Here is a 15,590-nt window from a genome sequence, read left to right as displayed (position 1 = left end):
ATTAATGGAAGCTCTCAAATACCTATAGACTAAGTTGTCTTTGCTTGGCATCCCAGAGCTTTCTTCACCCGTGGCAATGTACCATTGTATGAAATGAAAAATATGCCTCTTTCTTAAAAGGCAGAATAAGGGAAATTGTAAAAGGAAAGATGGAAAAGGAGAAGCAACCTGAGGCAGGTGTATTTGCAAGCAGATGAGTACAGAAAAAGTGTTTATGTACAGAAACGTAGAATCTGGAAATTGACTCCCTTAAAATTATCTAAATCTGTATACCTCTTTAATGTCTTCATGTACCCCCAAAGCTAAGCAAGCCCCAGTCTGAACTAAATATTCTAAATTGCTGCTATTACTAATAATTATCATTGCCATGCACTAAGAGCCTACTTTAAACTAAGTATTGTATTGGATTCTTCAAATATATCAGCTCGTTAAAATTGGGTCTTTCATTTTTATTAACCCCACTTTATAGGTGAAGAAATTGGAACTCAGAGAAGGTAAGTATAGTTTTCCCAGAATCTCACAGCTAGTAAGTGCCAAAGCCAAATTAAATCCTAGCTCCATCTGAATTTAGACCCTATGTTTCGTGATGATCCTATGTGGCTTGTACATGTGTTCTTGATTGACAGCAGCTTTTTATTTTTTTTAATGTTTATTTATTTTTGAGAGGAACAGAGACAGAATGCGAGTGGGTTAGGGGCAGAGAGAGAGACCGAGACACAGAATCCGAAGCAGGCTCCAGGCTCAGAGCTGTCAGAACAGAGCCTGATGCGGGGCTCGAACTCACAAGCTGTGAGATCATGACCTGAGCCGAAGTTGGATGCTCAACCAACTGAGCCACCCAGGCGCCCCTTGATTGACAGCAGCTTAATATGTCTCCCTCCTGGAGAGCTGGTACTCCCCAAAGAATAGTTCTCTAATGGTAGATTTCTAATGATACAAGACAGTCTTCCTAGTGCTTCCTCAAATCATGAAAAAAATAATATATATGTATATATATATATATATATATATATATATATATATATTTCTCTTCTCCTGATACACATATGACTCTATTTCTTAAACTTGATGAGGTTGCAATGGGGAATAAAATATGAATAACAAGTAAGTATTTAAATTAAGAAAACTTGAGATTATTCCAAGGTCTTTATATGGCCCACTATTAGAAATTTTCTCCCATGTTTTCATACTTAATTTAGGGACTTCGTGGTCACTAGATTTTTCCCTCCAAAATATCTCCCAAAGGACTAATTCTTTAACTTTCCATTTTTGGTGTAAAACTGTGAATGTATCTAAAAATACTTCCATTGATTACACACATAGTTAAAAATTGAAGGCAATGATGATCATAACCCCCATAATAGCAAACCCTAAAAAATACTCTCCTGTTTTCTGCAAAAATAGACAAATTTACAGTACTTAAAAAAAAAACTGTCTTCTCTTCAAACTATTCCACATGTGCACATGCACAGTTTTCACTAGAACTGTGAGTAATGCGAATCTACATTTGTATTTCGTAATGTTGATTAAACTAATATTCATATATCTATTCTTTAAGACAAATTCAAGCTTGTTTCCTTGGGTAGACTTAGGGCCTGTGTTTTTTCAGGCACGAAGACATCTGAGAAGTAGCAAGGCATAGGGTGAATAATCTGGGTCGGTTTCCTACATTACAGATTTAGGAGAGGAGAGTGAGCTTAATGATCTAACTAGAAACATGGTGTAGCAGTTACTAACACAAGAGAGCATCTCTGGTAAAGCCAGCCACAGCCCACTGCTGAGACACTGCTAATACGGTGGAAAGGGGAACCAAAAAAATCTAAGACCGAGAGAGCAGGAGAGGGAGACTGTGCTAATTCTTAAGCTATACTCCAGAACAAGAATGAACAAAAATATATGTCTATTTGGTCCACAATGAAATAAAACAATGTCATATATTTATGTTTTGCTTAAAGAACTTTCATGTAAATGGATAACAGCCCATGAAGTGTGTGGGGTAGACACTCTTTTCATGATGAGGCATAAAAGGAAACCCAGGCACAGAGAGAGTGGGTGAATTGCCCAGTGCCCCTCAGCTGCTTCCTGGCAAAGTAATGACCAGTCCAAGGGAAGACCACCTCTTTCTAGTAATCTCAGGCGCTCTTCACTTCCTCTGTCCTCTCTCTTTTAATGCCTAATATTTGTAATAGCTTCTTCCTCTCACTTCCAGGAACCTCTTTCTCCACCTAGTCAACCCTCCTATATCAACATCTCTCTAATTTCCTCATTTTCAGAGAAGATAGAGACCATAAGAAAGATCCATGCCCCAACAGCATTCTGTTAGTGGTACCAAGGGCTGGGGCCCAGAAGTCCCCACTATGAGAGGCTGAGAATCTACATGACCCCCATATCAGGCTATAACTATGAACTCTGCTGATGCCCTTTTACCCTACTGCTGGGCTATTTTACTTGCATGGAAATCGTGACCATTTTCTCATAGTTGATAATTTAAAACGGTGAATTTGCTTTGTAAAATGTCAACAAGAATATGAAAAAAAATGCATTTGAGAATCTATACAGTTGTAAACAAGGGACTCTTGTTTCCACTGAATGGATTTAAATTCCTTGTTATTTTGATCCTGGGCAAACTTTGCTATTTCAGGATGAAGACATATGTTTATAAGCATATATCAATGAACAAAAATTGTACAAATATTTAAGTTAAAAATTGCAAGTAAGTTAAGTTAACCTCTCCACTTTTTTGTCTATACAAACATTTTTTTTCACATGCGCTCCCTACTTGGACCTGTCTTCCCTGTAACTACCCAAATTTTGCATAATAGGCAACATTTCTTTGAGTATAGTTCTAAGTGTTCTGCGTGTATTATCCCAGTAAGTTCTCAAAACAACCATCTAAGGCAAATACTCCCATTAATCCCATTCTGCAGATGCAGAAACTAAGACAGAGTTTACCATAGTTCCCTAGGGCTCCCAGGTAGGGCAGGCATTTAAAACCAAGCAGCTTGGCTCTAGAACCCACATTCTCAACCATCACACTAAACTCTGATATGGCATGCTTATAAATTTTATCTTGGGGGCTTGTATCACCTGCATACCTACCATATTTTCAACCTCTTTGACTTTAAAAGTTGAATGTATTGGGGCACCTGGGTGGCTTAGTCAGCTGAGCATCCGACTTTGGCTCAGGTCATGATCTCACTGCTTGTGTGTTTGAGCCCCACATCAGGCTCTGTTCTGACAGCTCAGAGCCTGGAGCCTGCTTTGAATTCTGTGTCTTCCTCTCTCTCTCTGCACCCCCCCCCCCACTACTCTCTCTCTCTCTCTCTCTCTCTCTCTCTCTCAAAAATAAATAAATATTACAAAAAAAAATATAAGTTGAACATATTAACCTATAGTGGATTATGGACATAGATGTAAAACATAAAATGATAAAACTTTTACAAATTAAATGCGAGAACATCTTCATGATTAGGTGAAGAAATTTTAGATTTGACACCAAAAGCATGATCCACTAAAGGAAAACTTGATAAATTGCACCTCATCAAAATGTAAAACTTCTGCTCTGTAAACGACACTGTTAAGAGGATTACAAAGATCAATTATACACTGGGAGAAAATATTTGCAAATCAGGTGTCTGATAAAGGACTTGTTTCTAGAATATATAAAGAAGTCTCGAGATTACTCCTTTCCACCCGTGGATGCCGCTGAGTAAGCATCGTGAAAGTCTCCCTTCCCACTGCCGTCATGTCTAAGTCAGAGTCTCCCAAAGAGCCTGAAGAGCTGCGGAAGCTTTCATCGGAGGTTTGAGCTTTGAAACAACCGATGAGAGTCTGAGGAGCCATTTTGAGCTTCCCGGTAAGTGGGGAACGCTTACGGACTGTGTGGTAATGAGAGATCCAAACACCAAGCACTCCAGAGGCTTTGGGTTTGTCACCTATGCCACTGTGGAAGAGGTGGATGCAGCTATGAATGCAAGGCCACACAAGGAGGATGGAAGAGTTGTAGAACCAAAGAGGGCTGTCTCGAGAGAAGATTCTCAAAGACCTGGTGCCCACTTAACTGTGAAAAAGATTTTTGTCAGTGGCATTAAAGAAGACACTGAAGAACATCATCTAAGAGATTATTTTGAACAATATGGGGAAATTGAAGTGATTGAAATCAGGACAGACCGAGGCAATGGCAAAAAGAGAGGCTTTGCCTTTGTAACATTTGACGACCATGACTCTATAGACAAGATTGTCATTCAAAAATACCATACTGTGAATGGCCACAACTGTGAAGTAAGGAAAGCTTTATCTAAGCAAGAGATGGCTAGTGCTTCTTCCAGCCAAAGAGGTCGAAGTGGTTCTGGGAACTTCGGTGGTGGTCGTGGAGGTGGTTTGGGTGGGAATGACAACTTTGGCTGTGGAGGAAACGTCAGTGGGCGAGGTGGCTTTGGAGGCAGTCGAGGTGGTGGTGGATACGGTGGCAGTGGGGATGGCTATAACGGATTTGGTAATGATGGAAGCAACTTTGGAGGTGGTGGAAGCTATAATGATTTTGGCAATTACAACAATCAATCTTCAAATTTTGGACCCATGAAAGGAGGAAACTTTGGAGGCAGAAGCTCTGGCCCCTATGGTGGTGGAGGCCAATACTTTGTCAAACCACGAAACCAAGGCGGCTATGGCGGTTCCAGCAGCAGCAGTTGCTATGGCGGTGGCAGAAGGTTTTAATTACTGCCAGGAAACAAAGCTTAGCAGGAGAGGAGAGCCAGAGAAGTGACAGGAAAGCTACAGGTTACAACAGATTTGTGAACTCAGCCAAGCACAGTGGTGGCAGGGCCTAGCTGCTACAAAGAAGACATGTGTTAGACAATACTCATGTGTATGGGCAAAAAACTCGAGGACTGTATTTGTGACTAATTGTTTAACAGGTTATTTTAGTTTCTGTTCTGTGCAAAGTGTAAAGCATTCCAACAAAGGGTTTTAATGTAGATTTTTTTTTTGCACCCATGCTGTTGATTGCTAAATGTAATAGTCTGATCATGACGCTGAATAAATGTGTCTTTTTTAAAATGTGTTGTGTAAAGTTAGTCTACTCTGAAGCCATCTTGGTAAACTACCCCAACAGTGAATTCTATCACTAGAATTCTATCACTAGAACTACCCCAACAGATAGAATTCTATCAGGGTGATGCCAGGTTCCGTTTGAAATTTATTTGCAACCTGCTTGGGCACAGAAGCCATTGTCTCCACAAACATTGGTGTGGTTGAACTGATAGTTAATGTGTTGTGACCTGGAGTTCAGCATTAAAAGGGTCACCCAAGCAAAGTCCTGGAGTTTATTTGGTTATTAATATGATTGTTGGCACATCCTATGCAATATATCTAAATTGAATTATGGTATCAGATAAAATTATAGATGGGATCAAAGCTTGTGTATTGTCCATTATCATGTGTAATCAATAAATGATTTAATATTCTCTTGAAAAAAAAAGAAGTCCCAAAATTCAACAATAAGAAACAAATAATCCAATTCGATCCAATTAGAAAATGCACAAAGACATGAACAAAAATCTAACTGAAAAGTATATACAGAGAGCAAGTAAATACACATGTGAAAAGATGTTCAACATCTTAGCCATTAGGAAAATGCAAATTAAGGGGCGCCTGGGTGGCTCAGTCGGTTGAGCGACGGACTTGGGCTCAGGTCGTGATCTCGCGGTTTGTGAGTTCGAGCCCCACATCCGGCTTGCAGTTGCTGTCAGCCTATCAGCACGGAGCCTGCTTCGGATCTTCCGTCCCCCTCTCTCTCTGCCCCTCCCCTACTCATGCTGGCGCTCCCGCGCTCTCTCTCTCTCAAAAAAATAAATAAATAAATAAATAATAAAAATAAAAAAAGGAAAATGCAAATTAAAACCTCAGCAAAAAAAAAAAAAAAACAAAAACAAAAAAAAAAAAACAAAAAAAAAACCTCAGCGAGGTATTATTATACACATATCAGAATGGCTAAAATTAAAAATAGTAATAATACTAAATCCTAGAAGCCAGGCCACTCATGCATTGCTGATGGGAATGTAAAATGGTACAGCTACTTTGGATAGTAATTTGTTAAATTGCTTTTTTTATTATAGTTATTTTAGAGAGAGAGCTTATGTGAGCAGGGGAGAGGGGCTAAGGGAGAAAGAGAGAGAACCCCAAGCAGGCTCCCTACTCAGCATGGATCCCAACATGAGGCTTGATCCCACAACCATGAGATCATGACCCAAACCAAAGTCAAGAGTTGGACACTCAACTGACTGAACCACTCAGGTTCCCCATAATTTGCTAAATTGTTAAAACTAAACATATAATTATCCTATAGCCTAACAGGTGCATCCTTGGGCATATATCCCACAGAAGTTAAAACTTATGCTCAAAAACCTGTATGAAAATGTTATACATTTAACTTGTACATGTAATTATATATGTAATAAAGTTGCACAGTCTACACATACACACAGACACACACACAAAAACACTCACATGTAACACTGGGTAAAATATGAATAAACTCTGTGGATTGTACCAACATCAATTTTCTGGTTGTGATACCATACTATAGCTATACAAAATGTTATCAATGAAAGAAACAGAATGAAACATACATACTTCTATACATTTTTTATAACTTCTTGTGAATTTATAATTATTTCAAAATAAATCATTAAAAAAAAAAGTTGAATAGTCGGGCCCAACTTGATACCTCATTCCAGGAAGAAAAAATGGCATAATCAACACTATTTGAATAAAGTTATTTCTACCAGCTGAAATTAACCTAACAGTATGATCGAGTCTGCATTTCACCATCTCAAGCAATACAAACAAACAAACAAGGGGGACTTTAATTGATTTTTTCTGAAATTGACATAGATTCTGTCCACAGCCATCCTCCAACCTACAAGTCTGAAGACCTACCAGTGAGATTACTGGCAAGACCAGTCCTTGGTGAAGCTATGTTGGGTCCTGGGGATAACTCCTTTTCTAAATTCTCATAAACCACATTTAGTCAAGTTTTCTGATTTCCCCATTTTCTCTTACCTATTGGTTGGTCTTAACTTGCTTTCATTCTTTCATTTATTTGTTCATTAATCACACACGTCCTAAATGTTCATCTTATATGCACTGCCACTCTTCTGTGGGGTCATTTTCCTTTCTGCTATCCCTTGGCTCCAACTTGTTCCTTACTTTTCTGTGAAAACAGAGGAGAGAGCATCTAATTCAATGTAGAGGGACTAGGCATCTTCCCAATGGGGGCATTTAAGTTGGTTTCCCAGGATTTTTCTCTCCCTCCTCCAGAAAACTGAGTGGAAAAGCTTTCTTCATCAAGGCAGCAATTCTGCCAAACAAATTTTTCTCACTCTTTGAAAGATCCACTCTGTTATGTTTGGCTAAGATCCAAGAAATGTAATCTACCTCTAAACCAAAAACAAAAGCCAACTCTTCCTTTCCTGAGGCCTTTTCTTCCAAAATCAACTGAAAAGAAAAAATAAATGAAAACTCTTATCTAGGCTCTAAAGCCCTCTATTTTCTACTGAAAACTCCAACAACAGAGATAAAATTCCAACTTCTTCTTACAGTCATGGAATTCTGTATTGGGAATGGATGTTAGAGGCCAGCCTCCTCATTATAGAGAAGAAAAAAAAGAAACAGATTTGGAGGGGTAGTGCAGCAGCCCAAGAGTCAGGCAGCCTAGAGGAGGACACGGATTCTCTCCCAGCCAATGCCCCCTCCACTCTGCCATGTTTGCTAAATATTTTCTTACCAATATTTCTTGGTATCATACCTTAGGATAGCTGCTCTAGGAAGAGTCCTTCATCCTCTGAAGGACTATATCAGATTCTCTACTAATCTCTTGTGTTCCAAAGGAACAGGATAGGCTCCTTGAAGGTAACATCTGAGGTTCCTTCTGCTTCTCTTCCCTCTCTCTCCCTCTCCCTCTCTCTTCAAATGCTTGTCAGTGACTGAGTCCCAAGAAGTCAATCAACATTTACAAAATCCCCACTGCCTGACAGAGGGAATCAAAAGGGAAGCCCACCAACTGGTTTCAAGCTCCAGATAAGATCAAGAAAGTTCTCCCCACATTCTCTTCCACATTGCCTTTGGCAGGAACCAAGAAGGGACTGTTAATACTTCTGGCAAGAGCCCAACACACCAACTCCCCAACCCTCCCATTTCACACCATTATCTTCCTCGAGACAATCAAGACCAACCCCAGAATATATATAACTCTTTTTTTTTCTGTCAGCACAAGAAGCCCAGAGCTCCTTGTCCCCCATATAGTTCTATGAGCAATGAAAACCCATCTCCCCCCAACACACACACACACACACACACACACACACACACACACACACGAGTCCCTATCTCTTTTCTTGCCCTTCTTTTTTTTTACTTAGCAATTTTTGATCACCTGACAACTCATATGCTCTACTTGCCTTTCCATCCTCCTCTCCTGGAGTAAAAGCTCTATAAGGACAAGAATTTTCATATGGTTTACTCACTGCTCTACCCCTAGTGCTGGCACATTGTAGGAGCCCCAAAAATATTTGTTAAACAAATAAATCCGAGACCATTTTTCAAAGTCTGAAGCAAACAATGTGAGGGCCAAAGGGTGTCTGAGAAGTTTGAGAGAAAGACAGAGATCATTTGTGACAACCAGAAAACATGAACAGAGGAAGGTTTGAGCCCTAAGGATTTCCAGAAATGGCATCTATCACATGAAAGAAGTGTTACTAAGAGGATATTCAGACTGTATACAGGGCCAGACATGAGCAAATGGTGTGCTTTTTGAAACAAAATAGAAATAATTTGGTACCTGCTGTGTGCCAAGCACTGTGTTATTAATTTATCACAAGAACTATACAAAGTGGTATTGCTATCCCCATGTACAGATGAAGAAACTGAAGCAAAGAGAAGCAACGTAACTGCCTGAGATCCATAGTTAGGAAGGGGGAGGAGCCTCCAAATCTGTCTCTCAGGGTCACAAATCCATTCCCTCTCCTCTCTCTGAACTTGTATGTCCCCTCTACTCCAGGCACCTTCCAAGTATACCTGGTGTCAATCTCTCAAGGGCTCCTCTAAACTCCAGATGATACCAGGATCTATTTGTTCCCAGACATGTGTTAATGAATGCTATCAGGCTTAGAACCTGGATGCTGTCTTCCTCTCTTCACCTTTTCAGCTCTACTGAAGTATAATACATAAATAAATATATATATATATATATATATATATATATATATATAGTGTATAACATGATGATCTGATACATGTACACATTGTGAAATGTTTGCCACAGTCAAGCTAATTAACACAACCATCCCTCACATAGTTATACTTTGTATGTGTGTGTGTTTAGAGCACTTAAGATCTACTCTCTTAGCAAATCTTAGCAAATTTCAAGTATGCAATACAGCATTATTAACTATAGTCACTATGCTATACAGTAGATCCTCAGAAGTCATTCATCTTATAACTGAAAGTTGGTAACCTTTGACCAATATCTCATTTCCCCAGTCTCCAAGCTCCTGGAAACCATTATTCTATTCTCTGCTTCCATGAGTCTAACTTCTTTGTCTTTTTTTTGAAATCCCATATATAAGTGATACCATGCAGTATTTGTCTTTTTCTCACTGGCTTATTTCATTTGGCATCATACCCTCCAAGTTTATCCATGTTGTCATCAAAAATGGCAGAAGTTCCTTAATTTTTAAGTCTGAATGATAGTCTGTTACATGTATAAATGCACATATATATACACACATACATACATATACATACACACACACGTATACATACAACACGAGAAAAAGAACTCACTAGAAAGTACTTTTAATGATTATATTATTTTCCCCCAAACTAATACAGCTTTTATTGTATCTTTTTTTAAGTTTATCTATTTTGAGAGGGGGGGAGGGGCAGAGAGACAGGGAAAGAGAGAATCCCAAGCAAGCTCCATGCTGTCAATGTAGAACCCAATGGGCTCAGACTTACCAACCGTGAGACCAAGACCTGAGCCAAAATTAAGAGTCGGTCACTTCACCGACTGAGCCACCCAGGCACTCCTTATTGCATCTTCAAAATATCACAAGTAAGTCTGAAAAATCATCTGCCTTCTTGCTGTTTCTGTAGCTGGACAACTTAGATCTTATTCATCAGTCTGCTGAACTGTTCCTTTTTCAGAAACACAGATACCATCCCCAAATTTTCTGATATCCTTCTTTTTAACTGTTGTGGCATGCCTGAATCAAGCAACTGGGTTTCATTCAAGTTCAATGCCATTCCCTTCAAGCATTAACTCATCTTTCTGGGCTCAAGATACTGAACAAGCAACACCTGGCCTCATCTGAACCCTATGGATATATTTTTCACCGAAGGAATTTCAGATTTCAACAAGAGAACAATTCCTGAAGAACAACACTGGTGGGGGAGTGAGCATACACAGACCCCATCTTGTACTGGAAGCCCAGGGTAACAGCCTTCATCATGCTCTGTACGTGACTATGGATGGTGCACAGAGTAGCCAGTTCTTTTCTATTTCCCCACCATTTGTCAGCGCAGAGCCTCTTCTTTTTCTCTCCAAGCAGACTGAGTTCTACATTGAGGTGACTGAGGTTCCTTCACAGGGTTCCTCTGGGGCCCTTCACGGTAACAGTGCATCCCTTTAGAGTGATGTCAACATTTTCTGCAATGTCGACAGTCTGATTGCCGAGAGTAGTCTTCATTCTCACAGTAGATGCGGCAAAGTGATTACATTATCAACAAAAGAAAAAGTACAGTGAAAAAGGTTTGGGGGTGGCTCAGTCAGGACAGCACGTGACTCTTGATCTTAGGGTCATGAGTTCAAGTCCCACACTGGGCATAGAGCCTACTTAAAAATATGTATATATTTTTGGGGTACCTGGGTGGCTCAGTCGGTTAAGCGTCCGACTTCATCTCAGGTCATGATATCATGGTTCGTTGGGCTCTGCGCTGACAGCTTGAAACCTAGAGCCTGCTTCAGATTCTGTGTCTCCCTCTCTCTCTGCCCCTCCCCTGCTCGTGCTTTGTCTCTCTCTGTCTCAAAAATAAACATTAAAAAAATTAATATATATTTTTAAATATTTTATATCATATATTTGTGTGTGTGTGTGTGTGTGCGTGTGTATAACACCACAGCCTGATTCTAAAGCTCTTTACTACTTTGTCATACCACATTTGATACCAGTTAAGTGCTCACTCTGTACCAACAAAGGGGTTGGTAAGGAGATAATTATGAGAATATAACCTACTGGTATATTTTGTAAAGCGTTTATGAGTAGAATTTGATTAATCATTTGCAAACCTTAGGAGAACAAACAAAAGAAACTTTTAGATAAAAGCAGGAGAGAGATGGTTTTGTAACATGAGGATGATGAAACACTTGGATGAATTTTTACTGGGGTCCTGATCCCTGGAGAAACCTTCAAGGAAAGAATTTACCACATTCATCGTGGATGGTTCTTACCACCATCGTGGAGTGCTTTGGTTTTTGTTTGTTTATTTTTTAAAATTTTATTTAAATCTAAATCAGTTAACATATAGTGTAATAATGGTTTCAAGAGTAGAATTTAGTGATTCGTCACTTACATATAACACCCAGTGTTCATCCCAACAAGTGCCCTCCTTAATGCCCATCACCCATTTAGCCCATCCCCCGCCACCCAACACCCCGCCAGCAACCCTGAGTTTGTTCTCTGTATTTAAGAGTCTTATCATTTGCCTCCCTCTCTGTTTTTATCTTATTTTTCCTTCCCTTCCCCTATATTCATCTGTTGTGTATCTTAAATGTGGAGTGTTTTGATCCAGATTAGAGGGTGCCTCACTGCTGCCACCAATGGGGAATCTGGGAGGAAGAATGTCCATACTCTGCATTGGTCCCACTTGACATCAGCTTTTCACAGCTGCAATGCTTGCAACATTAAGGTCACATCTAATGAGTGTGATTATTGTTCATCATGAAATGGTAAATATATCTATGGAATGACATTGATTAAAGGTATTTTTGGGCTTTTAACATTTTAACTGGATGAAATCGTCATAACCTAAGAAACTTAAAATCTAATATGGACCTTTACGTTTAGTAGGAGAAGTGGGAAATGGAAGCTCAAAACTAGGATAGTTGTAAGAAAGATGCTTCTTAAAGATCAATGCAACGAGGAAAACAAAATTTCGGTTTCTAGACACCAGTGCTGCAGTTACCCGTTATTTCCCACCTGCCCAGTAGGCGTCAGTGTAAGACAATGTTCCTACAACTGACAAGCTTTAAAGCAGAAACAAAAGAGTATCAAGTTATAAAACAGAGAAGATGCAATAATGATGGGGCTACCCAAATTTCACATGAGCCTTAAAATGTCATCATTTAAAGAGAGATGATCTAAACAAAGTTCCCTCATGACTAACAGGAGGGACCACAGCACCTCAGAAGACCCCATCTGGCTCTCATATTCCTTGTCAATTCAGCAGGAACTCCTGGAGCATCTCACAAGGCTTCTAGGAGGACTCAGCATTGCTGTAAGAGTCAATCACTATGAACTAGTGTAGTAACCAGAACACTCCCAGGGAACTAAGCAGCATTCGGCCCAGTGCACTCCCTTTGAAAAACAGATATTATCCCCACTTCTCAGAGACAATATTAACATAATATATCACAATAAGGAATATATCACAATAAGGATCACAAGAGTGGAAAGAAGAAGGGAGTTAAAGTTTGTATGTGGGCTTTGCAGAATGTGTTGAGTCAGTCAGGGTGAGCTTCCTGGAAGAGTTGGCCTTTGAACTGTGATGGAAGAGAAGAGAGACACAAAACCAGGGCTATCCTGGCCTCACCTTTCTGCTTTGCATTCAGTTTTCCCCCTCCAAATACAACCACCCTATACTCTGATAAAGGGTAACCAATAAAGGGAAAGAAAATAAACATGAATTATTTTTAAAATTCACTATATAAAGGTACTTTTGATATATTAAAGGGAAAATGATAGGAGGTTGGGGGGAGGGTGGCATCTGTTGAGTACCTAATACACACACACACACGTTGTGACATACATTCCTTACCAAAATCCTGAATGTAAGTGGTATTACTCTCATTTTAAGATAAAGGATCTAAGACTCATAGACGTTATATATCTCACCCAAGACTATGACATCTAATATTTATGAGTAATTACTCTGCACCATATTAAACTAAGTGAATTCACAATGATCCAATGAAGAAATGATTCATTATTCCCATTTTGCAGAGATGGAAGTTAAGTCTAACAGAAAATAAGTTATTGCTTCCTCAAGATTACAGCGCTCCTAATTAGTTGAAATTCAAATTCATGCCTTGGAAGTAGGGTTCTCTGGGAAGCAGACTGCGAAATGGATTAAGGTTGTGGCTGTTTATTAGGGAATACCTTTAGGATTAGCATCTGTGGAAGGAAGGGACCAGAAGTAGGACTGGGAAACACATCTGTGTTGTCCAGCACTGGGCCAAATGGCCAAGCTTGTATACACCTGCCTTGGTCAGCCATTAGATGTGGACATGGCCCTGGGGGAGACCCCAAAGGGCTGATGACTGACAACTGTCTGCGGACACTACTCCCAGGGCTGGGACCACAAGTCCTTCCTGGGAGGGACATCTTGACAGCACATCTCCCTGCCTGTTGCACTGTGTCCATATGGTACTCCCAGCTCATCATGTTTTTTCTGCTATACCACAATGGTGGGGGGCCAGAAAGGAGGCAGGGCTGTAGTGGTGAGGTTGCAGAATGGTGAGCCTGGGCCCCAGGCTTCATGGGGAGATGAGCACCAAGGTCTCATCCCTTATAACCCTCAAATAGCATCAGCTAGGAATCAAGAAACGGGTGGAGGCATGGAACGCTGAGTCAACAGCAGGATCAGTCATTAAATGCTTGTTGTTCAGTTGATTGACAACTTCCAGGGGGTCAAGTTAGGGAGGTACCAACCCACGTGCAGACTCAACAGTTGTTCGTGCAGACTCAACAGTTGGTCGAGGCATTTATGCTATTTAGTAACATCTCATCTCCTGCTGCTTGCCACACTCATCCACCCCAGAGGCTGCCCAAGATGGCAAACCCATCTGGGCATGCCAAAGTGCTGGCCTGGTTCAGTGCACTGTCCTAACCTACCCTAGGTGACAGTAGCATTGAGTGCACTGTCTTCCATGTGGAAATATAGCCAGCTCACAGTATCTCAAGTGGTAAGGATGGCAACACTCCAGCCTGAGTGGCAACAAATTCTCATACTTCTGCTTGAATTCAGAGAACAGCTGACTTGACAGAAGGCAGAAAGCCGGTGAGCTTACTTCACTCAGTGACAAGTGGGCACAAAGCAAAACCAGCTTTCCATGGTGAAATTCTTCTCAAACGTCATCCTGGTTGTGCATGGAAGAGAAAGCCTGAGAGAAGGCAGGACAGCCGTGTACAAGGAAAACACACCACCTGGTTGGTCTGCAAGTGAGTCTTCCTGAAGCCTCAGAACTGCCAGTTCTTTTCTGGGCTACAGTCACTGCCCCCCCCCCACCCCCCCACCCCATGCACTTCAGTGCCTTGGACCAAGCCAGTCATTGCTCTTGGAACACTGCCTCCCCTTTGCCACAGGTAGCAAAATCCAGCCAAAGCCCTGGTTCAAAATTTCCTCCATGAAACTATCTATCCCCACCCTCCAGCCAAAAGCAATTTCTCTTATAATTCATTTGGTACCTACTACAAAGCGGTGGGAGTTCTAACATTTTAAATTGTGCATAAGAATCACTCAAAGTGCTTGATTAAAAGCCAGGGCCTTTGGCCCTGGGCCCCAGACACTCTGATTCATCAGGAATAGAGAGGTCTGGGAATCTGCCATTTTCCTAGTCAGCTCTGATATTCCTGATTTGCTTGGTCAGCAGAGGATACTTTGAAGAGTACTGGCATCATGCTTGTAAGATTCTGTCCCTGGGGGTGACACAATTGCTACAGAGTTGGTGTCCTCTGAAGGGCATGTTTTAATGCAATTGGAGGACAGAGACCCTGTCTTGTTCATAGCTCTCTCTCCTACAATATCCAGCATAGTGATTCACATATAGTAGGTGCTCAAACATTGTTTAGTGATCAGCTAAGAGTTTTTCTGGTCTCCTGATCATCTTTTTACTCTTCCAAATGGCTTCAGGTTTGGAGGGAAGCCTGCCTCTCACTCCCATTTCTCATGTATTCCTTCTCGTGCTCCCTTGTGCTTCAAGATCTATCCTGCACCCCTTTGATCTGCCCTGCTGTGTCCTCCTTTAGTTGATCTTTTAACTGTTTAACAAAATTTTAACATGATTTTTTATTCTCTCTTTTATCAAAGACCATATTTACTCAAAATTTTAAAACATCCATGTTCACTGGGCATGTTTTAGAAAATACAGTTCACCATTGAACAACGTGGGCTAGAACTGTGTGGGTCCACTTACACAGGATTTTTTTCAATAAATACAGTACAATACTGTAAATGTATTGTGGCTCCCTTATAATTTTCTTCACATTTTCTTTTCTCTTGCTTATTTTATTGTGAGAGTACAGTAATAATAC

General features: G+C 40.5%; 1 protein-coding gene, 1 long non-coding RNA gene and 1 pseudogene across 2 annotated transcripts in view; 1 reads left to right on the top strand and 2 right to left on the bottom strand.

The window, feature by feature from the left end:
* The window catches only part of LOC105260372, a 197,466-nt gene that overhangs the window by 13,521 nt on the left and 168,355 nt on the right, over positions 1-15,590 (bottom strand). Inside the window, exon 14 of the long non-coding RNA XR_002740444.2 lies at positions 7,063-7,213. This is a non-coding gene — a long non-coding RNA (uncharacterized LOC105260372). The remainder of the gene's footprint in view (positions 1-7,062; positions 7,214-15,590) is intronic.
* On the top strand, positions 3,746-5,054 carry LOC101096798 (heterogeneous nuclear ribonucleoprotein A1-like). The gene is given in 2 exon segments (XM_023250258.2): positions 3,746-3,788; positions 3,791-5,054. Coding segments are annotated over 2 exon segments (969 nt in total). The 3' UTR covers positions 4,717-5,054.
* Positions 9,367-10,748, bottom strand: LOC109497413 (annotated as a pseudogene).

Source organism: Felis catus, chromosome A2, assembly GCF_018350175.1.
Source record: "Felis catus isolate Fca126 chromosome A2, F.catus_Fca126_mat1.0, whole genome shotgun sequence".
Classification (NCBI taxonomy): Eukaryota; Metazoa; Chordata; class Mammalia; order Carnivora; family Felidae; genus Felis; species Felis catus.
This window is presented reverse-complemented; position numbering and strand designations above follow the sequence as displayed.